Source organism: Erithacus rubecula, assembly GCF_903797595.1.
Source record: "Erithacus rubecula genome assembly, chromosome: 17".
NCBI classification, from domain to species: Eukaryota; Metazoa; Chordata; class Aves; order Passeriformes; family Muscicapidae; genus Erithacus; species Erithacus rubecula.
The window spans coordinates 15,361,982-15,388,784 of NC_136669.1; the positions used below are offsets into that span (position 1 = coordinate 15,361,982).

At 40.5% G+C, this 26,803-nt stretch overlaps 1 protein-coding gene across 5 annotated transcripts in view; it reads left to right on the forward strand.

The window, feature by feature from the left end:
- Nucleotides 1–26,803, forward strand: part of CRAMP1 (cramped chromatin regulator homolog 1) — a 48,171-nt gene that overhangs the window by 6,642 nt on the left and 14,726 nt on the right. For 4 of the 5 annotated variants that reach the window (XR_013776242.1, XM_079321038.1, XM_079321036.1 and 1 more), the window contains exons 3-10: nt 5,525–5,718; nt 7,146–7,299; nt 10,394–10,477; nt 13,000–13,048; nt 20,932–21,017; nt 21,707–21,830; nt 22,929–23,010; nt 24,037–25,284. Coding sequence is in view for 4 of the 5 variants with exons in the window: in XM_079321038.1 (XP_079177164.1) it covers nt 5,525–5,718; nt 7,146–7,299; nt 10,394–10,477; nt 13,000–13,048; nt 20,932–21,017; nt 21,707–21,830; nt 22,929–23,010; nt 24,037–25,284 (2,021 nt within the window). In the remaining variant the exon portion in view is untranslated. The remainder of the gene's footprint in view (nt 1–5,524; nt 5,719–7,145; nt 7,300–10,393; nt 10,478–12,999; nt 13,049–20,931; nt 21,018–21,706; nt 21,831–22,928; nt 23,011–24,036; nt 25,285–26,803) is intronic. The other variant, XM_079321037.1, reaches the window with a different exon arrangement.

The following is a 26,803-nucleotide window of genomic DNA, read 5'->3' on the forward strand; positions in this document are numbered from 1 at the left end:
TGGATTTATTCCTAAAATGTGTAGAATGGCTCCAAAAAGTATTTGGATTTGTTTTGCTGTAATAAGCAGTTCTTTTTTGAAAAAGGACTTACGCAGCTGAAAGCTTAGTTGAATTAAAGTGTTCCATCTTTTGGCATAGTATAGAACTGGCTAAAAAGCAATCTACTTTGTTTCAGCTTGCCAGAGTTTCATGTTTGGTAGCATGTGGGTTAAATCAACCAGTGTCTCCTGCAGAGAGGATGCAGATACCAAAATACCTGATGTATGTACTTACACAGTGTTTTATTGTATCTTCCTGAGTTCATATGTTGCAGAATATATTGTAATCATCATTTGAGATGTTATTCCTCCAGCATTATTTCTCTAGGACATGAACCATTGTTTAAAAACTACCTGGCACAATCTCTTGTTCTGACATTCTCATTAATTCCATCAATCTCACTTGCCCTTGGTACCTCTCCTTCCATCCTACCCTGAGATGCTTTCATTTATTCTTTGCCACCCCGTTTACGCCAGTTCTCCCTCCCTCCCTTTGGAAGTGGCTCAGGACCAGGACTTCACAGCATCTCATCCTGTACTGCAAGAGAATTTTCTCCTCCTGTGCTGTAGTTACTGAGCTCTGACAGGTACCTGCCTGCAAGGCTGCACAGCCGCAGGGTTAAGTGGAACTTCATACTGAGCTTTATGGGTGTTTTCTTCAGGAAGAGCAAGAGAACAGTGATTTACAGAGATGGGGTAGTGACCAAATATATAGTAAACCATGGGGAACTTTTTATAGCTCTTCTTGGTTAGCTCAGATAATGCTGCCTTTGATACATTGTATACTAAACATATCCTGTCCATAGAGAAGCAAGCCTTCAGTATAGTTTTGTTAGAAGGCTCTGGTTCATAATTTGCACTGTATATGCTTTAAACACATTCAGCTATCTCTAATTTTCTCACTAGTAACGGTTAGGAGAAGATAGGCTACCATTGTCCGTATAGGACAGTTACCAGTTAAGCCTGAGATTTGCTGAGTTGGTCACAGCGTGGTAGTAAGAAGGCCAAGGTCACAGGTTCGATTCCTGTATGGGCCATTCATGTAAGAGTTGGACTCCATAGTCTCTGTGGATCCCTTCCAACTCAGAATATTCTGTACATCTATGTTTCAAACTTTGAATCTTCACAACAAGAACACTATATGGCATAACCATGCAAAAATACATAAGCTGTTCTAGGTTCGCCCTTCTCAGGACTCCATGCTGTGTCCTGTGAAGGCAGGGTAGAAACTTCCTTTGCAGTTACAAAGTTAGCAAAATGAAGTGTTAACTTCCAGGAAATTTGTCTGTTACAGGTTGGCATTTGCATTCCATGCTTTTGGGAATGAGTTAGTCTTAACATTCCACGTTTGAACTGTGGCAAGTGAGAGTGTGAATGCACCATCCTGTATATAAAGGTGTTCCCAAATGAATGTTCCCCCTACAGTGACTGGTGATTCCTGAAGAAGTTGAGATGTTGTGAGCTAAGCCTGTAACCTGTGTGTTGGGATACAAGGGTGTACTGAGAACTTAAACTAGGGATTCCAGCTTCTGTGTGTGTGTCATCTATCACAGAAGATATGAATCAACTGGCCTGTAAGAGCTGTCAGTGGAAGACTGAAAGGCATATTCTGAGATGCTACCTAGAAGGAAGAACTTGTGGCTGCAGCTGCAATGCAATCCCGATACTACCAGTGTCTCAGGTATTTTAAATGTGTGTTCCATAGTTTGTAATTTTCGTATTGGATTCTGAAACTGCAGTCTTTAAATCTCTATATATAAACTCTTGCAAGTGTTTATAATTTGCTTAGAACTACAGAGACAGCTGTTTCCATGGGAATGTAGTTTGAGATGATATTATGCCAGTCACAGAAAGATGTAGTTTTAATAATGGGACATATAGATGGGTAGAGAACACTGGATAAAATGAATTAATAAGTTTCTCTGGAACACTGGTTTCTGACCTATGATTTTGTTGGGGGTTACAGTTAAAATACTAAGTACAAAAACCTGAAGTCTTTGCAAACTGTGTATTGCAAGCTGAGGGAAAATGCTGGGAACTTACATATCCAAATGACTGCCATATACCTTTTACATGGGTGCTGGTGCTCTGGCGCACCTGGAGCAAAGGGAAGGAATTGTTATAGCTGTAATGGTGTGGATGTCTAGGTCACTGGCTGGGTGATGCAAGATGAGTAGACAGTGGGAGAATGTCCAGCATGTCTTATCTTTTCTATAAATGATTTTACATTAATAGCCTGCTGAGGTGTTTGTTCAGAGTGAGCCCCCTACTTCTCCCCAGCGTTCTGCAGCAGTAATGATATAGCTGGCCTCAGGGGAGTTTCTTGTTTTAATGCATTGATGAAGTTTTAAATCATCCATTACAGGGAATTAATCATGGAATCATCAATCATTAGTGAGGGGTCGGAAGCTTGTTAGCTGTTCTGAATATAACAAGAATTGCATACAGTAAGACTGAGATAATAAATTTATGGCGGGTGATTTATTGATGTTTGACTGGTTTTGGGTTTTCCTTTTATCCTGAACTGGTCTATAGTTCTTTGTTTTAGAATTCAGTATATTCCATTGCTGTACCAAGGTTCAGTATGCTTTAGGTTGGATTGGGATAACACAATGATAAATATTACCATGCACAGTAGTAAGAGAGTTTATGCAAAGGAATAATAGAGCAAACCCCTTTGTTCCTGGAAGAGTTGAATGGCAAATAAGAGCTCTGTAGAGGTGACAGGATATTCAGATTTTTAATACTCTTTAGAACAATTGTCTGGATGGTAATTAAAAAAAGAGTTTAAAACAAAAAAGATTCTGATAAAATTCCCAGGACTAATTTGTCTTGTGGAATAGTAAGTGTACGTAAAGGAACAAAAGATCAATTATGAGCTACATGTCCTGTGTAGAAGTTGAATCCATGGAGTCCTCAGCATGTCCAGTAGAATTCTTCAGTCCATCTTTTACCTACAGCTAAAATGTAACTGAGAATGAACTGTACTTTAAATTCTAATAAGACCATAAAATCTTCACTGACACTTTAGCTTCTTACGCCTTTTAATAATGAAAACTTTATATGTGTACCAAGCATACTGAACAATCTTTAGAAAATCCTTGATGAGATCTGTTCTTCAGGCAGCTGACTTAGGATTTTATTTACTTTAGTAAGTATTAAAAAAAAAGAAAAAACTCTCAGAAACCCCAAACAAAAACCAACCACCCAGCATGCAAATGAAACCCCCCAAATCCTGCATTCGTTGTTCCCCTGAAGGATTTCTTAGAAATTGGGGATCTGTGATCTGGACTGAAATCCTGTGCCTGTCTTCTGATAAAGGATGTCTTTTGTGTTGGGAGCTGGTAGCAACAGGAGATTGGAGATTGTGTTTGACTTTCCCCTTCTTGACCAAAGATCTGTATTTCAGTACTGTGCAAATTGTGATATTCCAGTCTCACATTTACAGAATGAAGAAGTGTCAGTTCTGTGTCTGTGTTGGGTTTCTTCTCACCATCTGTTAAAGTGCTCAGTTATTTTCTTGTGGTTTCCTTTTTTTTAAAGGATTTACCTCCACAGTGCCAGAGTTAAATGGCTTAAGTTTCAATTATTTTATCAGTGACTGAGGAAGACTGTAAGAGGTAAAGAAACTGTTTATATGAGAAGTTGTTTATAGTTTTTTCTAGATGTCTAATGTTTATTTTTTTCTAGATGTCTAATGGTTTTTCATGTCTTGACTTACATGTTTCCCTGTGATGACAGTAGTTTTCTTCAAAAGAGTCAAATAGTCACCCCTAGAAATAAAAGAAACATTAACTCCAAAATAGTCACAATATCATATTTTATATCAACTAAATATTTCTTGTATGCAGGAGAAGAATGGACTTTCACACATCTTGCTCTCTTCCAGATTTGATTTCAAATACTCTCCATTACTTGAACAAACCACCTTCTCTAGGATTTGGAGCAATGTGATTTTTGTCACCCAAAGGAATTCCTTTTGCAATTGACTTGTTAAGATTTATGCACAATTCTTTAAATCTCTAAAGCATAGTGGGCCTGTAACAGCTGATTCTTCTTATAATTAAAAAAATAATATCGAAGTGGGATCTCTGGGTTCTTGAATGAGATACATGTGTGTGTGTGTATATATATATATATGTGTGTGTGTGTGTGTCTATATGTATATATATAAAACAATGGCTTTGTCAGGTAAAAAGACCTGCTTCATAAAGTTGATTTTGAAAATATAACTGAACTTTTTGGGCCTAAATAAGAAAGAGAGAATTATGCTGATATATATAAAAATTAGTGAAACTGATTGGGACTGCTGTATTGTACAAGCTGTACAATGTATGAGCAAATTGTATAAGTAGATAAACTAAGGCATGCCAATGTATCATGAGGTAAAATACAAAACGTACAGGCCAGTAACTGGAGAAAAGGAAAGTGTAATGAGAATTCTATATAATGAGCAGTGAACGTTTAGTGTTAAAAGACTTGTGTTTTATTAAGTATATGTCTGCATCGATAAAGACAGTGAAATCCTAAATAATTTTTTAAAAAATTAAAGATAATTTATTTTCAAAATATGAATTACTGGGAATGGTTGTATTTTTACAGAAAAAAATGAGTACATTTTGGGGAGTTGACCATGGTTTCTGGATTAGCAGTCTGATTTATGGTGTCAAATCAGGTGTGATGTTTTGTTTGTAAATTTTCCATCCCATTTTCTTTCCAGGTCCCTACTTGAGTAAACAGCAAAGTCTCTCTCTTTTATCCGGCATTATTCTCATTTTAGTATTTCCAGTCTTCATATCTCTTTTTTCATGTTCTTTGGATGCTGATAACTGACAAAGGGACAATCAAGATTACGCTTTTATGCGTTTTTTTGAAAGCCACAGCAGGATTTGGGAAGGGAGAATGGATTGAGACTTGCCATCCTTTGGATAGCTGGAGTTTGCCTTGATGTTCCATGTCAGAGGTGGTGCTCTGAGGATCCTACACTGTGGATCAGATCATGGAAATGCTGATCCATTGTCATGTGATGAACTAAAGCCCACATCTCTCAATCTTTCCCTTTCCACAGTTATTCCGGAGGCAGTAGGATCAAGACCAAAGACAAGAATCTGACGTTCTGCCTATTTTCCTCATGGACATCGCTTTGCTCCAGTGGTCAGCTGCCTGTTCAGTACTGTTCAGGAGTTCCCTGTGGCTTCAGGGCAGTGACTGCAGAGCTCACCAGCATATAAGCATCAGAGAGGGTTATGTGGTAGAGGCTGCTGTGGTACATTCCTGCTTATCTGTATTGCTTCTAGAAATACAAAATTAAGCCATTGAAATCTTCCTCTAGTTTTTTGCGCTTTGAGATTTTATTCCTATTAAACAAACCTTGTATGCCCATTGTATTTCAAGTGAAAAAGGAGAAAATTCTGAGTTACTCTCTTATCTCTATCCATGAATCCTCCTGTTGGTTCAATATTCACTCTGGTCATGGTTTTTACAGCAGCAGATAATGGAGGGAATGCACCTGGTGGCACATCAGGAATTCCTCCCAGCAATTCTGCTGGGAATTCCAAGTCAGCAGCAAGGAACCCGGGCTCCTCAGCAGGAGAGAAGGAAGAAGGGAAGAAGGTCCGACGGCAGTGGGAGTCATGGAGCACAGAGGACAAGAATACTTTCTTTGAGGGACTGTATGAGGTACATGTGGAAGAAAATAACAGACTTAGATGGCTTTAGTTACAGTCTGGATATTCTCAAAGAAGGTTGTTTAGGGTGAGATTGGCAGGAGCAGAAGGCCACTTCCACATTAACATTTGTGGGGCCATACACAGGGTGGTAAAACAGCTGTCAGTCAAAGGCACGTGTCAAAAGTGTCAAGTTTCTTTGTTTTTTTTCTTTAAATACACAGAAAAGATTTCTGAGTTTTATTAATGAATATTTCTAATAATTTCAGTTATTGAATTACGGTTCTGTTTCAAATGAAAAATAATGTCCCCATCTGAACTTTCAAAAGCAGCACACTCAGTCTGTAATAACAACAAACAAGAAAAACTATTTTGTTCTAAAGAGAATTATGTTTAGTCTTTGGCCATGAAGAGGCTATAGAGCCAGTTCAATCCTAGGGCTGAGAGGCAAGAGAAGGTTACATCATCTTATCTTCTGTCCCTTATGATGTGTATGATGGATTCCTGCTTGTCCTGTTCTTGTGATTATTTCAATAGCATATCTGGTTTGAAAAGGCATGCCAAAGGTAACTCCATCACTGCTTGTTTTTTCCTTTGCACATTTGTGTATTTTTGAAATTTTTTTTCATCATAGGCATGGTATCACATACCTGTATTTTGTGGACAAAAATGAGCACTTAAATAGTGTTGTCTTTTTTTAACTCCTCTGAATTGCAGTAATATTCCTAGGAATCAAGTAATTTTTAAGCCACTTCACTGACTTTTTTTGAATAATGAGGAAAAATTTTAAAAATTTGTTTTAAGGTGGATCTGAGACTCAGTTTGTTCAGTCCCTCCTACCATTCATTTTGTAGCACTGCCTTTCAGAAGAGGTTTTCATACTTTGTATTTAAATCAGTTTCCAACCTTTTCTGAATACAAAAATTTTGTGATAGCAGGAGTTAATCCGTATAAAATCAAATCAAAACGCAAATTTTTTATTCCAAGTAACAGTAGCATGAAATGTTCTGTAAATAAAAGTGCAGCTGGTAAATATAGTACGTTTTTCATTTACTCTAGTCAGAAATGATGGGGGAAAGCAGATGAAAGTAAAGAATGCTCAGGGAGAAAATCAATGTTTTCAGTCCTGCTGCTTAATGCATTTGTAAGTAAAGTTGGGTGGTTTTTCTTAATTTACTAGCAACTTACTCTTTTTTATTTTGAAACAGTTAAAGAAATTGGAAAGTAATTAATTTGGCATCTATATTGCATTTTATATAAAACAAAGGAAGCCAGTGTCATTCTTTCACTGTTGAGTTCTGCTCCCCAAAAATTTTGTTTGTGACTGTTGAAATTCAATTTCCCACAAAGAATCCCAAAGTCCCTCACGTTGTTTGACTTGACTTATGACAAGATCCAAGTTTGGATTTGAGTATTTCAATTAGATTATTCTTTCTTCAGCATGGAAAGGACTTTGAAGCTATCCAGAACAACATTGCCCTGAAATACAAGAAGAAAGGCAAACCAGCAAGCATGGTGAAGAACAAGGAGCAGGTCCGGCACTTCTACTACCGCACCTGGCACAAGATCTCCAAGTACATTGACTTTGACAATGGTTAGTATTCACCAAAATGGGCTTGGTGCAAGGGTTGGAGTCCTGCCTTTTAGAGGTGAGGAAGGAAATACTGAGAAGATAAATACTGAACGCAGAGTTGTAGAATCACAGGATGGTTTGGGTTACAAGGGACCTCAAAGACTGTCCCATTCCATTCCCTGCCATGGACAAGGACACCTTCCACTAGACCAGGCTGCTCAGTGTCCTGTGTCCAACCTGGCTGTAGAGACTTCAGGGAGTCCACGGTGTCTCACTTCTTTTTTTGTTAGCGTGGCCCTACCAAAAGTCATGTTTTGTGAAAAATACTTTTTAAAACGTGATATTTATGTCACTACTATTCTGTGAATTCACCAAACCATAGCAAATGCAAATCCTGCTGTTAATACTGGGGAAAAACTAGGTTCAAGGAAATGTTTTTTGTATTCTCAGGAACACACCTTCAAGGAAAACTGCCTAAACATTAATCAGGCATGGCTCCATCAAGCAAGCTGACCCACCACCACTTTGCAATTCTTGGGGGAAGGTAGAAACAAGTAACAGTCCGATACAAGTGTAAATGGTGACATATTTCCTCCTACTTCAAAGAAGTTTGAAATTGTGCCATGGGTTCAGTAACTTAGGATTCCCAGTGCCATATTCCCCTTCCCATTCTTTTCCCTTCTTCTGCAACTGCTTTAAAGAAAATGAAATTGGGAAGTCAGATAAACTGCTGGTGGTGTTTTATAACAATAATAGTGACATGATAATTGAGAATGGATTTTTATTAAATCCATACTACTTATGAAAGGGCAGAGAGGATTCAAAATATTTTGTGGGTGGCCTAATCTGAAAAACAGGCTAAAGAAATGTATTTCAGGGTAACCAGATTTTACTAAGATTCAGTTCTTCTGACTTTGAGGTATCAAAAATGTCAGATCTCCCATTAGCTTGTTGATCAAAAATAGTCTCCAGAGTTTTCTGCTCCTTCTGGTGTTGTATTCTAAGATGCATAAATCTAAAATGCAGTTTGTGGTTGTTAAATTTTTTTGTCTTTGAACAACTCCCAAGTATCAGCAAAAATATGGATAATAAATTTATCTACAGTTTGTGTCCAGAGTCTCTCAAGTTGAAAATAATTTCTCAGAGAGAAATGGATTTGGAAAGAAGTTAAAGGAATGCAAAGCTAGTGTACAGTACAATCTCTTTATCACAGAATCAGCTAGGATGGAAAAGTCTTTTGAGATCATCAAATACAACCTATGACCACCATGGTCAAGTAGACCATGGCACCAAGTGCCACATCCAGTCCTTTCTTAAACACCTCCAGAGACAATAACTCTACCACCTCCCTGGGCAGCCCATACCAATGCTCAGTCAATCCTGGGAAGAACTCCCTCCTAATGTCGATCCTAGACCTCCCCTGACACAGCTTAAGGCTATGTCCTCTCATTCTGGTTGCCTAAGAAAAGAGAGTATCCCCACTCCTGTCAGGGAGTTGTAGAGAGTGATGAGGTCTCCCCTGAACCTCCTTTTCTCCAGGCTAAATAACCCCAGCTCCCTCAGCCAGTTCTTCACCGGACTTTTGTTCCAGACACTTCACCAGCCTTGTTGCCCTTCTCTGAACACATATGAGCTTCTCAACATCCTTCCTGAATTGGGGGGCCCAGAACTGGACGCAGCATTCAAGATGTAGCCCAACCAGTGCCGAGTACAATGGAAGAATCACCTCCCTGGTCTTGCTGGCCACAGCATTCCTGATCCAGGCCACGGGGCCGTTGGCCTTCTTGGCCACTTGGGCACACAACTGGCTCGTGTTCAGTGGACTGTCAGTCAGCACCCCCAGGCCCCTTTCTGCCTGGCTGCTGTCCAGCCATCCTATCCCCAGCCCACAGTGCTGCAGGGAGTTTTGACCCAAGTGCAGGACCCAGCACTTGGTCTTGTTAAACCTCACTAAAAATAAAAATTGAGTTATTAAAAGTAACTTATTAAGGAGAAATGGGTATGGCTAGAAAGAAACTGAAGGAATGCCAAGCTAGTGACGATACACTTATTATCATACTGTGTACGATACTACATACTATACTACAGTATGTAGTTTATGAACTTTTGTGTTCCTGAGCTTAGGTTACCTAAAGGAGGACTTGAGTATCTAAACCACCTGGCACAAGGTGTATTTGTGAGTTCCTTTTTCCAAGCAAGGCAACACTTGAAGATGAAGCCATTAGTATTTTATTTAAATGCCAGCATGGCAGCGAACACAGTTTAGAAGAATTTTTGAAATAAAAAGATGTCATGGAAGAATTTAATGTGTTTTTTGGATAACTAAAAGTTAGATATTTGTATCTGTGAGGTCTAGAATCTCAGTGTCTGAAAGAATTTAACAATCAATGCAGTAGTTTGATTAGGTTTAGCATTGGTAGAAATATGTGTGCTTGGATTTTGAGATCAAAGAGAGCTAAAGTTTTGATGAATAGACTAGAATAAATATTTTCACTTGATTAGTAAACCACAAGACTGTCCTTGCTGTCATACATGTTTTAATCTATTAGCTGTAATGTCTGCATCTTGTGTGTTAGAAGAGAAAGGACAAAAAAAAAAACCCATTGCAAATGAATAAAATGTCAGCAAATTTTTGTGTAAAAATTTAAAATCTCGAATTTGCATCAAATCTCTTGGGGTGTGTTTGTGTGCACAAAAAATGTTCTCTGTCTTCTGGAAAATCCAGACCTTCCTCTGAATTTTCACGTAAGAGAGTTCTGTATGCATTTGCTTGGGAGCATTTGGACATTTCTCTTAGAATTTGTGAACAGTTGATACTAAACCTAGCTTCATTATTAATTAGCTTTATTTTGCATATTGAGCAGTTGCATATTTGTTTAAATTCCATGAAAGCTACGTTGTTTTCTTGTAATTTAAAAAATGCCATGAAAAGGAAGTTGGAGAACCAATCCCATTATAGTGTGTCTTGAGCCAGAACTTAATTTTGCCTTTGATCTGATTTGTCTCATCATTGAAAACACGAATTATCTCTTATTTAGTGTTGAAATAAGTATCTGCAATGTAGTTGTGCATGATCTGCAAGCTGCATCTCACTGACACCTTTTCTGTTTTCTAGTGTTTTCTCAAGGGCTGAAAAAATCTTCCCTGGAGCTGTATGGCTTAATCTGCTATGGGGAGCTAAGGAAAAAGATCGGGGGATGTGAGTATGAATGCTTTCAGGTTGTTTTTATACGATAGAATCAGAAGTTGCTACCCTTGAGGTTGGCAGTGTCTAGTTCAGTTCCACTTTTGAGTTCTTGACTATTACTGTAATCTGTGGTGTTATTTCATAATTAAATGTATTTTTATTTTTACAGACCTCCTTAATCTGTTGCATTAGTCTATTTTGATAGATTTTTAAGTTCATCTGCCTGCAGAATGCAGTGCATGTATTGCCCACAGGTGATAGGAAACAAAGCTTAACACAAAGCTTAGATTACCTATTCTGTTACTATTGAAACCTAAGCAATTAAGTGTGAAAATGTTATGCTTTACATCCAGAATTGTGTGTGCCTATGCAGTCTAAATCTGGATGGTGTGTTTTTCTATGTTTTTCTCTTAAGTGTTCTAAGTTTATTTTTTTTTGAATGTTGGCTCACTGTACCCAGAAGACAAAAAGGGACAAATCATAATTGGAAATACCTTTACTGGCTAAGCAAGATGGGTTCTGACCTTGTCAGTCCCAGAGTCCGGTTTTGTCCATATCAGTGAGTGGAGGTAGAGGAGTATGTGCCATAACAATGCTCTGCTGTTTGCTGGCAGTTGATTAATTGCATTGGCAACATACCTGAGCTTAGGCTCACAGAACTGCAGAATGGTTTGGATTAGAAAGGACCTTAAAGACCATCTTGTCCCAACCCCCTACTGTGGACAGGGGCACTTTCCACTATCCCAGGTTGCTCGAACACCCATCCAACCTGGCCTTGAACATTTCCAGGGGTGGGGCAGCCACAGCTGCTTTGGGCAACCTGTGCCTGGGCCTCCCCACACTTGTAATAAAAAGTATTTTCATTATATGTGGTTTAAATCTCCCCTCCTGTGGTTTAAAACCAACCCTTGTTGTGTCCCTCCAGGCCCTGCTGAAAAGTCTGTCCTTGTCTTTCTCTTAAGCCTTCTTTAAGTACTTCATATACTGGGACCCCAGAGCCGCAGGTAGAATCTCACCTGAGTAGAATAGAGGATCCCTACCTTACCCTACTATCCACACTGGGGGGATGAGCCTCAGGACATGGTTCCTATGGTTTTCATGGCTTCCAGACCAGAGAGAGCTCTGACATTACTGGTTTGAGTGGGCCAAGTGGAGCATGCCCTATAAATGCCAGTCCATGTACATACACCATTTTATCCATGTTTTTTTTCATTTGTCCCCAGGCTTTTTGTACAGTCAGTGTTACATATAGTGCATCTTCTAGCTGCTTTGTTTAATTTGTGAGACGTGGAAAACCATCAAAATACCTTCACTTCTTTGTGAAGTCATACTAGTTGTAAAGTGAAATGGACACAAAAGCATTCATGAGTGAACATGTACAATTCCTAAAAGAATCGTGGGATTTTCAGAAGGGTTTTTTGCTCTGTTATTCCCTTACCTGGGATTGGTATCATAACAAGTAATGAATGAGACTGTTGTGAGTTTTCATACTGACTTTATTCTGTTTGTTTAAAGATCTCCAATGTGTTAACTGGAGAAGCCATGCTTAGCTTGGAGAAGCAATTTTGAGCTGTTTGATGACAAAGCAGGTGCAGGAGCAAGGCACATTGCGCTGTCAGCAGAAATCAGTGTTAGTGTTTCTTCATATGCCCACGTCTTGTTTTACAAGCAGATCTTTCTTGCAATGACTGGGAGTAAGATTTCACATGGTCACCATGGCAATGCCTGCAGCCTCTGTGCTTCTGTCTTTTTAGAACTTTGGGGCTTAGTTACATACTTCACTCACTTGGAAAATTCTTGTCTCCAAGACCAAATGTACTCAAGATGAAAGACTCTATATGCATTTATGGCAGGTCTACTCTGTAGCTGTGGAAAGCAGTTTCTTCCTTCCCACCTCCCCCCCAATCTTTTTTTTTTTTCTCTTGTGGTATTCACAGTCACAGAAATGTAGAAGACTCACTGAGAGCTATTGAGACACAAAAGCACTCCAGAAATAGTTTTAGCACTACCAGAGGGAGGTTAATTGTTCAGTAAATAGATCTAGGCCTGATTGTCATATAAATCAAGTTACCAAATTGTGTGTTTTAAAACATGCTGTATAATGTATACAAAAAAGTGAGGGTTGCATGTGCATTTTATTACTTTTATTTACTTTTTTGTTGTGTTAAGCACTACAAGGAGACACTATAGTGTCTGCCTTGCTGCCTTTGCAACAGAGATTGAGCAGGAAGAAGCTTTACTTTTTAATACTGCAGTGTCAGATTAAAGCCCAGTGTTCAAAGATGGCTGTAGTACCTAAACTGTGCTCATTTAATCCATGTGTAAAAAGTAATTTTTGTGACAAGGATCATGTAAAGCTTGCATGTTATGAAATTACAAACTTTCCAGAAGACCTATGTTACAGCACATTTATGCATGTTAATCTTATGTGATAATAAAATGTAAGAGCTTTGGAAACCCCACAGGACACAGAGAAGGCCACAGGTTTAACAGTGTATATCCTAATTCACTGTGTTATCTCATTTACTGAAAAGGTATGGATGACAAGAACGCAGCTAAACTCAATGAGCTCATTCAAGCTGGGTAAGTAAGAACTTACTCCTGAAACTCATAAAACTGCATTGTTCAGCAACTTGACTGTTGCATTGATCATCCAAAGTTTGGAGCATTTCTTAATTTTCAAGAGCTGAAGTTTGATGTTTTCCATTCTTAGTCTGTTTTGTATTAGGATATATCTCCCCTTTTCTATGAAGCCATTAATTGTTAATAAGAAGAAATGATGGGTTAAGTTTAATGAGAATTCTTTACAGAAGCTACAGTACTTAACCATGTGTATTCACTCAGGAAAATCACAGAATTATTCAGTTTGGCATCCAATATCATCAAGTCCAACTATTACCTCAGCCCTGCCACCTCTAACTCCTGTCCCCAAGTGCCACATCCATAGGTCTTTTAAATCTCTTCAGGGGTGGTCACTCCACCACTGCCCTGGGCAGCTTCTTCTGTTGCCTGACCACTCTTTCAGTGCAGAATTTTCCAAATATCCCATCTAAACCTGTTCATTACTTCCTGGGAGCAGAGCATGAAGCCCCCCTGGCTGCCCCCTCCTGTCAGGGAGTTGTGCAGAGCCAGAGGGTCCCCTCTGAGCCTCCTTTACTCCAGATTGAGCCTCCCGAGCTCTCTCACTTGCTCCTCATCAGACCCTTCCCCAGCTCTGTTCCCATCTCTGCACAGTCCAGCCCCTTAATGTCCTTCTTACAGTGAGTGTTCATCTCCAAATGATTCTGCCTTGGTAGGGCTCACAAGTCCTGACTTTCAAACTTGAAATGACCCTTCAGCACACTGGAGGCCTCAGTCCTCCAGTGACTTTTGCATGTCCTTGACATTAAGAGCAAATGTTCTCTTTCAATTTGAGAGAGTTTTGTGGGATTTGGGAGTGCAGTCTATGAGTTGATATACTGCTAGAATGCAGAAGGGGTTAGAACTTATGAATTGTTAAAAATGAGGCATACCTGATGGATTTGTGCATAAAGTTTTACAAAGTAGTTCGGCTTTAAGAATTTATAAGTTTGTCCTGGTTTGAAAGGACAGGTGTCTGCCAGTAAGGGCAGAAGTTTCCCTTTGGAATAGAGACTTTGGTTCCACTCCCCTCCCCCAAGTATTATGATTGTTTGAATCAAGGACTCTGAGGCAGAGATAAGGGGGGTGGGAATAACAGCTCTTTTACTAATATATCTAACTATACAAACAGAAAACAATAACAGTTAAAATTGCTAACAGAACGAAATAGATAACTCGGTGTCAGTCCCTTTAGATGCAAGCACGCTGTCTCTGTGCTTAGTCCAGAGCCCGGATTTGCCGAAGGGCAGGCGGGAAATGGAGGAAGGAAGGAGGGGGGGGAGGGGCAGCAGCGGCCATGCCGGTCTCGGGCGGGAACGGGCTGGAGTGGCGGCTCCTCGCTCACCGTGTGTGTCCGGGTGATCAGCTGTGTCCGCAGAGGCAGGAGGCTGGAACGGGGCAGATGCAGGGCAGGTGATCGCAGAGGGTCTGGCTCTGCTGTGCTCGGCCGCGTGGCTGAACGATCCCAGGCGTCCTCCTCGCAGCTCGCCGGAAACCCGAGTGCCCTCCCGGAAGCCTCAGAGGCCCCTCCGGGGCCGTTCCCACCCACCCCTTTGTCTGGACTCATCAGGGACCCTGGGTGTAGCCCGGCCAGCTCCATTGGCATGATAATGGGGAAAAATTCTTTCAATTGACACAGTAACAGAAAAACACTCAACCCCCAACAAAGTTTTAAAGTGAAATCTCTTTCAAAGGACAAGGCATGTGATTACTTAGGAGGCATTGATGTGTCCTTAATCCCATCTTTAAAAGTTATTTGAAAAATCATTATTTTCTGTCTGTTACAGGTCTGCTTTTACCTTTTGCATTCTTTCTTTTTGGGTGTTCACTGTAGCAAACAAGTTATTGATGAAGTAAACTTGACTGTACAAAGGAGCAGGAATTTGTCCCCTCAGCAGCTGCAGTCTTTAGACTAAACCTTGCATGATATGGGTACTTGGTGTTGTACCTTTCTCGTGATCTCAAATGGAGTTTCCAGATCAGTTTTTTAGGCGTCAAACAACTTTTCCTCTCCTGGGAGATGCTGTTTGTACAGTGTGCTTCTGTTGATGGTCTTCAGTGTGATGATTGAATCAAGTTAATCGAGTTAATCAATCTGTTAACTGCCAGGTTTTAAATTAGAAGAGAAATTCCCATTTGGTTTGGGTTTTGTACAATTAGGAAAATATGAACAGTATGTTTAACGGCATTATTCTTAAAGCAAATTGCTTCTTAAATTGGAGTTGTCAGTTAAATTGATAAACTTCATCTGTAGTTTGCTGAGTATCTCTATAGTTCAGAATATCAGCAGTTGGTTTAGTCACTCTATGGTATATTAGAGCACCTTTCTTATACTGGGCCATCCAAACAAACTAAAAGATAACAAATGAGCCTTGTGATGTTTAGTGAGCTGTAGTATAAGTCTATCACTTTTCATGATTCAGGCCTTAGTTCTTCTAATTAATTGTTAGTGAGGGCTAGTGATTTCTGTGAAGTCTAGGTGTTTACTCCATGAAAGCCACCCTTGTAACAAAGGGGACAGGAGTCTTTGAATTTGAAAGTATTAATGCTAATCTTCCATGCTAAGATTAGAGTGTACATAACATTAACCAGTTCAGAATTAGTTGCTTTTGTATAGGCTTTTTGTCTACATATGGGAGACCCATCTTTGCTTCCCTTTTTCTCCTGCATCCCTTGCCCCATGTGGTTGTGAACCTCATCAGCTGAAGAAAGAGAAAACTGTCTTTGTTACCACCTGAATGTCTGCACCACCTGCATGTGCAGGGCAGCCTCAGAGCTCCCAGAAGCAAACACGTTGCATGTACCTTGGTTGGTTCAATTCCCGTCTTGCTCAGTGATGGTACAATTCTGTGATCCTCTTCACTATTTGTAATCAGTTGTTTCTCCAGTTCCTAACATGTTTCTTTCAAGTGTGACGCTCCTCTTAATGCAATGTACTTTGTAAGGTTTGTCACTGAGGAAAGCTATGAAAGAAAGTGAATCCACAATGATTAAAAATGGGGAATGTGAACATGCTTTATTCTGATGATCTGCTCCTTAAGTAGGTAAACATTCTCTTCGTTTAATTGGTAAGAAAAGTTGAGAAAGGATAGAGTTGTGAGGAGCTACCTGGCAATTTATTTGCAGCACAAGTCCAGACCCCAGAGTTACATGCTCTAATTCAGTGTTTGTTTGCATCTCTGGTTTCTGTGCTAATTTCATGGAGTATGGAAAAACAAATGACCCTGTGTGGTACTCAAAAGACAACCATACTTAAAAGCTTCCTAGTTGAGCTTATTACCCAGGTCATGGATGCTAAGGAGTGCCTGACAGGTCCAGTCAGCTGACTTGATAAGTACCAGCGAAGTCTCTGTGTGGCATATCCCTGTTTGACTGTTGAAGTTAAGTTTATTTGCTGTTATACATTTCTGTACTTGTCTTCAGAATGTCAGTAAGTCAAATGAGGCTAGTCAACAGCCAGTGGTAGAGGAGTTGTTGAATAAATAAGGAATCTTGCAGAAAATATATCAGAATTTACATATTTATAAATGCAAGGGGAATCTAAAAGTTATTCTGTCAGTTTCTGTGCTGTTCTGAGTAGTTCAACATACTCAGGTCAATACTGGCCTACTCCAGCTGCTGAAAGACAGGACCACTCTCTGTCCAGTCCTTTGTGCTAAGATTTTTATTGCAGCATTTTAATTTTACTACACATTTATTACATCATTGATTAGGATATGTAACAAGAAAAAAAGGTTTATGGTGCTATAGCAGAGCTGCTCAGTAACTAATTTAAATAAACTGAAGATTTGTTGTTTTGTTTCATTTTTCATTTAACTTAGGTTTTGCAACATTCTATATTTAATAAAAAACTACATATGAACAAATACAAATATTTTCTTGATCTCTTTGTAAATATGTGGGAATTTTGGGTAAATTAAAAAAAAAAAAAAGCAAACCACAAGACATACCTTATTAAAGAAGTTGCACCAGTTAAGCACAGCCCTCTTCAGTGTCTGGTAGTGAATGTGGTTTTACCCCCCAGCCTGAGAGGCTCTCTGTAGCACAAGGTAAGAAAGACAGAAACCATTAACAGGCATTAATTGCTCTGGTTCAGATTCTGAATGTACATTATGTGGAATAGGAGTGATTCTTCACTGTCTTCCAGTTCCTTGGGAAAGCTCTTTGACACGCTGAGGGGAAATCTGTAACTCTAAAAATCTTGATCATAAAATAGCAGTTCATTGAAAAAAAATAATATATCAACCAATCCATTTTAAGTAGGCAAGTTATGCTCTTGGTGTCAAGTCAGACTGATAATTCTGAATGCATAGTCAGTAGAGTCACTGTTTTTAAGACTTACCCTTTTCTGCATTTGGAGACAACCAGGATCTAGGTATCAGAAGAAAATAAGTATTTTGAAGCTAAGAGTAGTTCTGTTGCAGACTGACTCCTTTACTGTGCTTTCCCCTAAATTTGTAGAAACTCTCTTTGTTCAGCCTCCCAGCCATGGATTTCAATTAGAAAATTGTAGTTTATAAATAGATCTGCTTTTATATTAGTTTGATAATAAGTTATCCTTTAGTTATTCTGTCCTAGATTACTTGAAACTAGTGGTACTTAATGGAAAAGGGAATTAGGGGAAGCAGAACACCTGCCTGTAGGGAGCTGGAATATTCTAAAGCATGTGTGAGGGAACCATGAAAATAGCATTGATCACAGTAGTTGTGGAAGAGTGCTATAGTGGCAGGGTGAAAACTTGCATAGGAAGTCTTTAATGTTTTGTCGCATTTATGTGTGCTCTATGTTTCTTCATTTACTGAATGGTGTACTTTGCATGCTGACTTCTGAACTGTGTCATTTCCCCTCACACTCAAGGAAAGCAGTAGTTTCTGCTTCTTCATATAGATAGCAGCAGGTATGCAGTTGTTTGGTTTCCTCCAATGTGGTTTTCCTCCTAGTGTTTCCTTTTCTTGTTTGGTGAGGGTTTTCTTTCAAATAGTATCTTTTCCATAATATATTTTTCAGGCTTCATTTCTGGCTTTTATCTTAGGTTTTCGTTGGGTTCTTTTGGTTTTGTTCTCATCTCTCTGCCCTGTGAAGCACAGATAGAGATGTAGTCAGGAGTTTGTGACGCTGATCCATGTTCATTTATAAGCTGCTCTATGGTAACCCATGGTGGATACCTGCAGCCCAAGGTCCACCTGCACAGGTGGCAGACAAACTGAGCACAAACAACTACCAGAAGCCTGACTCAACAATAAATGCTTTGTGATCAACTCACTGGACTCTTGAACAGACATAGCAAATATGAAAAATGAACAACAGCATTTTTCTTCTTTTTCTTAAATCATTTAGCTCAGCTGTTTTAGGCAGATCAAACCTTCTGGGCCTTCTGAGCAGTCAAACTCTTGTTTCAGTCACCTTCATCATTCACATGATGAAATAATTTCCACAAAACTTCATTTGTTTATAAAGTCATGTCAGTTAATATGGAAAAATTTGTTTCTCTCCCCAAACCCCGTCTTACTTGTACTGTTGTATTGTTAAGGAAATAATTATGATGATGATAATAATAATAGTAGTGCTATTTCTGACTCTTTACTCACATGCTTCAAGGGTACATTTGATAAAAAAATATTGCATTAGCTAAAATCAAGGAGGAGAGTCTCAGCTTGCACAAGCAGTCAAAAGAATTTACTGTTTTAAAACATTACATATAGGTAAGAGGATCATTGTACAAAATGCTGATTTTCTGATAAAATGATATCTACACTTTAATATTAGGATAAATTCCAGAGGATATGGAGTTTCATATTAAGGCTGAGGTGCTCACAAGGTTATACCTTATGTCCTTACCTTAACTTTTGGATTAGATGTCCATAAGGGTTTCTCTGTCTCTCTCTAAGAGTCTTTACACTGGACGAGACTGACAGAGACTTTACACTGTTGGACTTGGTGCAACCTTGTTTCCAAGAATTAAGTTGAAAGGAAACCTGCCCTTCCAGCCCAGGGATATTCCAAATCTATAGAAGCTTACAGTTCAGTAACTGAAACTTTTTGAGTTGCTCACCCCATCAGCTCCATCTTCTCAGGTCTGCCTTCACTTGTGCTGCCCTTTTGCAAATTTTTCTCTGTAGTGCTGTAGACCACTGCTCTTTCTGCATGATGGTGTTTTTACTTACAGCATAGAATGTTCTCTCTAATTTATTTTGTTTTACTGCAAGGACTTGTGTTCAATCCTGCTGCTTCTATGCCAGCTGATCCTTAATGCTTCAAGTATTAGATAGTAATACTGCCATTGGTAATTTGATTTGGCTCAATGCCTGCCTTTTAAGTCCCTAAAAAGAAAACAGGACTGATGGAGGGAAGAAATCATGTAGTTTCACGGTGTGAAAGCAAAAATGACCTCTGACTTTTAAGGATCTTTGAAACTGCTAAAGTGATATTGAAGCTAAACCAGTGAAATCATAGTGTAAAAAGTTACTTTGTTCAGGTTTTTGCACATGCTCTTAGACCTCGTGTCTACATATGGTAATCATATTTCCAAATGCAAGACTCTGCAAAAAAACTTCAGACTCTTTCTTCCTCTAATTGAGAGTCATGAGTATAAAGGGAAGAGTAAATCAAAACCACTTATCTTTTATGAAGCAGCTATCTCTGAGGTTACTCTTGAACCAAAGTAACATAATTCTGATCCACTTACAAAACAGAAGTCCCTCCCTGAGTGGACAACCAAGTGTTTGATGATCTGGAAGAGGAGAGTCACAAGAGTAGCACTTCCACAATGAAAAATAAGGTGATAGGAAATACTGAATGCTCCATGAACTTGCAGACCCTTACATTTCTGTATCCATTCCTGTAGCCGTGATGGTATTTTGCTCGGTGTCCCTGATCACAGAATCACAGAATACGCTGAGTTGGAAAGAACAAAAATCATCAAGTCCAACTCCCAGCCCTGCACAGCACCATCCCCAAGGGTCACGCTGTGCCTGACAGCATTGTCCTAATGCTTCTTGATTTCTGTCAGGCTTGGTGCTGTGACAACTACCCTGGGGTGCCTATCCAGTGCCCAAGCACTCTGGCAGAAGAAGCTTTTTTTGATATCCAACCTAACCCTGCCCTGACACAACTTCAGGCCATTTCCTTGCATCCTGTCACTGGTCGCCAGCATAGAGAATAAATCAGTGTCTGCCTCTTCTCTCCTCATGAGAAAGTAGTAACTGCAAGGAGGTCTCTCCTTAGTCTCCTTATCTCCAGGCTGTACAGACCAAGTGCCCTCAGCCAGGCCTCATATGGCTTCCCCCTATACCATTTTCGTTCCACTCCTTCGGACCCTCGCTTTATTATATTGTGGTGACCAAAACTCAATGTGAGGCCACCCCAGTGCAAAGCAGAGTGGGACAATCCCCTCCCCACCAGCAATGCAGGACCTGGTACCCTCAGAACAGAGATTTTCCTCTTGGCTCCAGGGCATTGGTGACTCAGCTCCAACTGGCCCTCGGCCAGGACCCCCTTTCTGCAGCACTGCTCTCCAGCATCTCATTCCCCAGTCTGTCCATACATTCTAGGTTGCCCCATCCCATGTGTAGAATCTGGCATTTTCTCTTGTTGAACTTCTCATGGTTGGTGATTGCCCAGTCCTCTCTCATTTGTTGAGGTCTCTCTGCAGGACCTCCCTGCCTTCAAGGGAGTCCACACCTTCTTCCAATTTTGTATTGTCTGCAGACTTGCTTAGTATCCCTTCCAGCTGAGTGTCTAAATCATATATGAAGATGATGAAGAGTACCAGGCCTAAGATGGATAGGTCTGTATTCACACACTATTGTTACTGGCTCCTCTAAGTACTTCTCTTTCTGTATATCCAGGGCTACAACTGTTCGTTACAAAGGTAGAAACCTGCGTATCAAAGCTCCCATGTGCAGAGCTTTGAAGAAGCTCTGTGATCCAGATGGTGAGTAAAAGATGCTGGAACATGGTGGTGTTCTAGAAGATGGCTGGAAGCATAGAAAGTGAGCAGGCTTGTTCTGGTGTGTCCATCACTGGCAGGGAAATTTAGGCTGTTGCATGTTTGTCCTGGGCACAGTATTTTGTCGTGGCCTGTTTGTTTGTGTAACCCCAGTAACTTCAGGACTCACCCAGTTTTTTTACCAGCTAGGATGAAAAGGAAATAGCCATAACAGACCAGTTCACTGCTGGCCTTACACATTGTGCTTTCACTGTATGTGAAGGTGCCAGTGTATCAGCAGCAGTACAGTGTTTAGCACTGAATGTTTTCTAATGTTTTACCTTCTCCTATTCAGCTATGTGTGATTTCATTTTGGGTTTATCGTTTTCTTCCTTGTTCCCAAGTAAGTAGAATCAGGCTGTTCAAAGGTCTGAAATACTGTACTTGCTCAAAGTTTCCACACATCTGATTTTTGACACTGCTTGCTCAACTGCAATCCCCAGTACCACCGCAGTGTCCAAGGAAAAGAACATATTGGAACAAAAGGTAATTAATGAAGCAGACTCCAGTGATGAAGCTGGGCTGCCCAAGTTGTCTGTAGGGGTATCTGATCTTTTGTATTGTGTGTAACTGACCATACAGTGTTGTGACTGAGTTGTCCTTGCTTTGACCCTTTGTGCTTCATCTCCATTCAGGTGTGAGTGATGAAGAGGATCAAAAGCCAGTACGACTTCCTCTCAAGGTCCCTGTGGAGCTGCAGCCACGGAATAACCATGCGTGGGCTCGAGTACAGAGTCTTGCCCAGAACCCACGGCTTAGGTAATGGAGAACTGATTGTGGTGCTCAGAATAGGGAAATAGATGAGTAGCGTCCTAGCCCCATCTTCTTTCTTCAGGGTTTTCTTTGCCATTTGGGCAATTCATCTTTGATAATGCAGTTGGCCTAAGTGTACTTAGTCTGAAGCCTTTGTCCAACCAGTGTGCATGGTTTGTGAATGTGAGTTATCACATGGGAAAATTATATTACCATTGTTCTTTTTATCTTTTAATTTGAGTAATGGAGGAGCTACTAGCGTTGGAGATGAGTATAGTTTGTGCCACTTAATGTCAGAGCAGAGGGCAAGTAAATTGGAGATAGTAGCCTTGGTTCTACTAAAATTTGTATCGAATGTACCATAGACAGAGAGAAGGGAACATGCACATTGATTGGAGGTGCCTGCATCAAGGCTCTGAACATTTCACCTGCACTCAATGATTAAAGCAACATGGAACATGTTTGTAGCTTCTCCCTTGCAAAACGTTGTTGGTGCAGCTGTTCAGTGTCATCAGTGGCTGTTCATCCTGGTACTTATATCTAGTCCAGAACTTGGGGCAGCAAACATGAGGCCTCTATGATGTTGAGTGCTGTATCAAATGCAGCACTTCAGTATAGTGACCAAAGATCACGATGAAAATATCTGTGCTCTTCTCTGCATTAGGTTTATTTAATAAAATACTTTCAAAAAGTAAATGTTTAAGAGACTTTTGTGCTGTTTTTTCTCTTTCATTTTATTCTTTATGTAGTGTTTTTGTGCCTTGCCTGCACTTTTGCAGTTCAGCTAGGTCCTGCCATCTTTTCCTACTTCTTCCATATGGAAAAAAGTAGTTTCTTGAATCATGGCAATCAGGTTTATCTGACAGGCTTTTAGGATGTATGAGTTGTCACATTTGTGAGTTAACCTAGATTTTGAAGTTGTGGGATAACATATGCTCTTGGTTTTGTTGTGGTTTTCTTTCTTAGCACTTGGGACTGTTCTTTGTGCTGGCATTATAGAATGCCAGGTTATTCCTTAATTCCCCTTCTAGCATCAAGGTTAGGACTTGGAGCTCCTGCTGACAGTTGTTCTCTGTTCCCTTGCTTTGCTTCTCTTGCATACAGGATGATCGTGGAGTTACATCGGAAGGTCTCCAGCCTCCTTGAATTCCTGAAGCAGAAGTGGGCTCTCCATGAAGTGCGGGTTGTATCCTTTTCCTACTCAGTCTGTTCCATTTGCTGTGTCCTGGAAGCAATTCCCTTCCTATTCCAAGTTGTTTTGCATCAGAAAAGTGAATCTACTTCATAAATGTACCAGTCCCTGCTTAGTAAAGATAGGGTCTCAGCATCACTAATGGAAGCATTTGTGAGGATTCCATAGTATTCTGCTTTTACCTCAACTCTTCTCTGTTATGATCCCGTGAAAGCTAGTTAAGAAAAAATTACATTCCTGCTTTTATTTAGTTTCCTTAAACAGTGATCTTAGTCCGGCTCATTATCAGTGGGTGACCCTCATACAGCCTGGATAATAACTGACAATTCTGTTTCCAGTTTCAGCAGAGAGATTAAGGACAGATCTTTGCACTTTGTGCACTTTCACTAATGAAGGCTTAAGCTTCTTGTTGAGGTAGCTGCAGCTACCTGCAATGTATCTCTGCACTATCTGAGCCGTACAGCATTCAGGATGTCCCTGTCTCTGATCCATACAATAGAAGGATTTGTGAGTTAACAGCTGTTCTGTTCTGAACCTTCTGACTTGCAGGTTTTATCTTCTTCTTGGGCCTTTCATTCAGGCTTTTCTGTTTAATTTGTGGGCCTGGAAGAAGTAGCAGCATAGCACTTGAAACTCTGAAGGATGTCAGAGAGTGTAAGGTGGAGTTTGCTGCACTCACAAGAGGCTGCTTTGCTGTGCAGTGTTGGAGGTTTTATTGGGGTTCGTTGATTGGGATTTTTTTTTTCTTTTTACAGTTGGAGTGTGAAACAGAGAGAAGTAATTTTGTTTGGAATGGATATTTATTTTGGGCTTGTAGCAGGTCTTCAGCGCAGTCTTTACCACCACAAAGGACCTAATTCCTGATTATAGTGTCTTCACTATTATTTGTGAATAGAGAACATGTCCTAAATCAACTAGGTTTTCTTTTACTTTTTTTTTTTTTAACTTGCAAAATAGGCTCCCAGGTGATTTTTTGGAAGAGGCAGACAACTGTTACCTTCTTTGACACATGTTTTTTAGCGTAAAACACTTGAAGAACAGCAACTTCAGGACTCCAGAGACTCAGAAACAAGAGGCAGCTTCTCAGAGGAGAAAGTGATGCTCCATCTCTTTCCAGGGGAGAACTGTACCCTCACTCCACTGCCTGGGGTAGCCAGAGTGGTCCACTCCAAGGCCTTCTGTACAGTGCATTGGCAGGAAACAGGCAAATGCAAACAGAACACAAAAGACTCTCACTTACTACCCCCTGCCCAAATCCTTGGCATACAGAGTGGTCAGGGGACAGCAAGGGGACAGCTGAAATACCTGCGAGGAATGGAAGGTAAGGGTGTGGGAAGGGCAGAGAGCACTACAGAGCCCAGCAGAGCCTTACAGCCTACAGCTGAAGTTTCTGCAAGCACTGAAGATGGTGCCCCAGAACCCATCCTGGTGGAAGGAACAGCCTCAAATCTTGGCATCACTAATTCCCTCCAGAAACCACCTTCTGGACCTCAGGATCCAGGAGGGCACCAGGAAAAGCTGAGCTCAGTGGCCCCCTGTGTGGAGGGCAAGGAGGCCCTGGGTAGTGACCAGGCAGCTATGCTACCCTCATGCAGCATGGTGTGTGCTTGCAGCAAGATTCCTGATGTGGAGGAGCTCTCTCTGCTCGATCCATTCCCACGGTACATGAAGTCCTGCCAAGACCTAATCGTCCCAGAGAAATGTTCTTGCACAGACAAACTACATGGGAAAGACTCCATTTCAGCAGCTGGTAATGCTTCTCCAAGCAGGAGGAGTGCAGAGACCTCTGACTTCTGTTCCCAGCTGCTGAGAGGTGGTGTGGCTTCCCCTGGCAGCAGCAGATGTGAAACTCAGGCTGGCCACAGCCAGGGCCAGCAGCTTGATGCTTGTACCAAGGATATCACAGATGCAGTAATGGAGGATTCTCAAGAGAAGCTGGGCTCCTTGTTTCCACCTCCACCTCAGGGACAATCCAGTACAAAGTCTCTCAAGGATGACCCAAGTCGGCTCTCCCAGCAAGTTAGAGAAGAAGGATGGAGTCTGCGAACCTCTGAGAGCCTTACGCTGGCTGAAGTCTACCTCATGATGGGCAAACCAAACAAGCTGCAGCTGGAATATGACTGGTTGGCTGTCTTGGAGCCAGAAACCCAGGATGCTAGAGAGCAAACATCTGAATCAAGTGCTGTTCCTGTATGTCCTACCTTTCACAAGCAGAGACTCTTGAATTGCCTTCTGAAACTCATCTCTACTGAAGTCAATCCCAAACCAGTAAGTAGCTCTTGTTCATGTTCCAGATACTAAACTCTAGTTTCATTTGGAGAATAATTGCCCAGTTGTAGCTTCACAATAAATGAGTAACCAGCCATGTCAAGATCTTTGGAGATTCCTGTGTTTAAGTTTTACAAAAAACTACAGCACAAGACAGCTGGCTAATTAGTGGACTTAGCTCCAATATGGTTTTTACACTGCCTTTTAGCTTCTGGCTTGCTATGAGTCTCATTGATGTTTCAGTGAACATTTAATGTGACTACTCAAAAGATCAATTGTGAGGTGAGATGCCTTCTGTTCTCTCAGATTCACAGAATCTTAGAACAATTCAGGTTGGAAGGAGCCTTGGAAGATCATCTAATCCAACCTTTTGTGGGAAATGGATTCTGAATGAGATTAATATTCCACATGAAAACTGCATTGATTTTCAATATTTAGGTAGTTCAAATTACACAGTGCAAGAGCGAAAAGAATAAGTTTCTTCAGAATAGCAGAGTCAATAGAACTGCGCCTGCCACAGTTGATTGTGTGAAAGTTCCCAGACTCCAGGACAGCTGTTTAACAGTCCCAGAAAAGTACCTTCCTCCTTAGGCAATGAACTTACTTTCCTTCTTATGCTCTGTAACATGCATTTAAGATTTGCTCCAGTGATACTTGGGCAGCCGATTGCCCCTAGTGCAGCCAATTGAAATCAAGTAAAACTTTTACAGAGTTCAGCAGATCTGCTCAAATGCCTAGATAGGATGAGCTAAAGATTCTGTGCCAGCCAGGATGCAAATGTATCACTGTTCCCAAACACTGAGTTCTCTGATCCTTATTTGTTGGTGATTTAGTCACCCTCAAAGTTCCTTTTGATTCTGATTCTACAGATATAGAATGAAGGATTTTATAAATTTAAACCCATCTTTGTTCAGATGCAGCTCCAGATACAGACTTTGTTTAAACTGCAAAGGCTTTTGGTCTGACATCTCACAGATCTGGGATACTGTCTTCTCTTTGACACCTACTTCTGGTGACACAGGTGACAGCTAGGCGTGACATGCACAAACTATAAAGAAGAACATCCCTGACACTTGTAGGGAGAGGAATTGCAGAGGGAGAGGATCCAGCAGTTAGGATTTACGTGTGTTTTCCTGTCTCTTTCACTCTCTTGGCTGTCTTAAAGTAGCATAGTACTACCAAACAATAAAGGAGCTCTTTAAGGATATGTATACTATATTGTACATTCCAGCAAAAAGAAGGAACACAACCTTTCATTTTTCAAATACCACTTTATTCTCACTGTATTTCAGAAAAATATACTCTCCTTGCAGCGTGAACGTTGTGGCACTGATACTGCAAAGGCCAGGAAGATATTTACTGCCTCACTGAAAGCACTGTAGATGTCTTAAAAGTTGCATTTCATCAAATAATGACAGGAAACATGATTTTTTTGCCACAGAGTATATTTAGAGGAAGGATTGATTGTGTGCATGCCTACTGTTTTCTCCAGATAATCTGTGACAACCAAAGCAGCCAG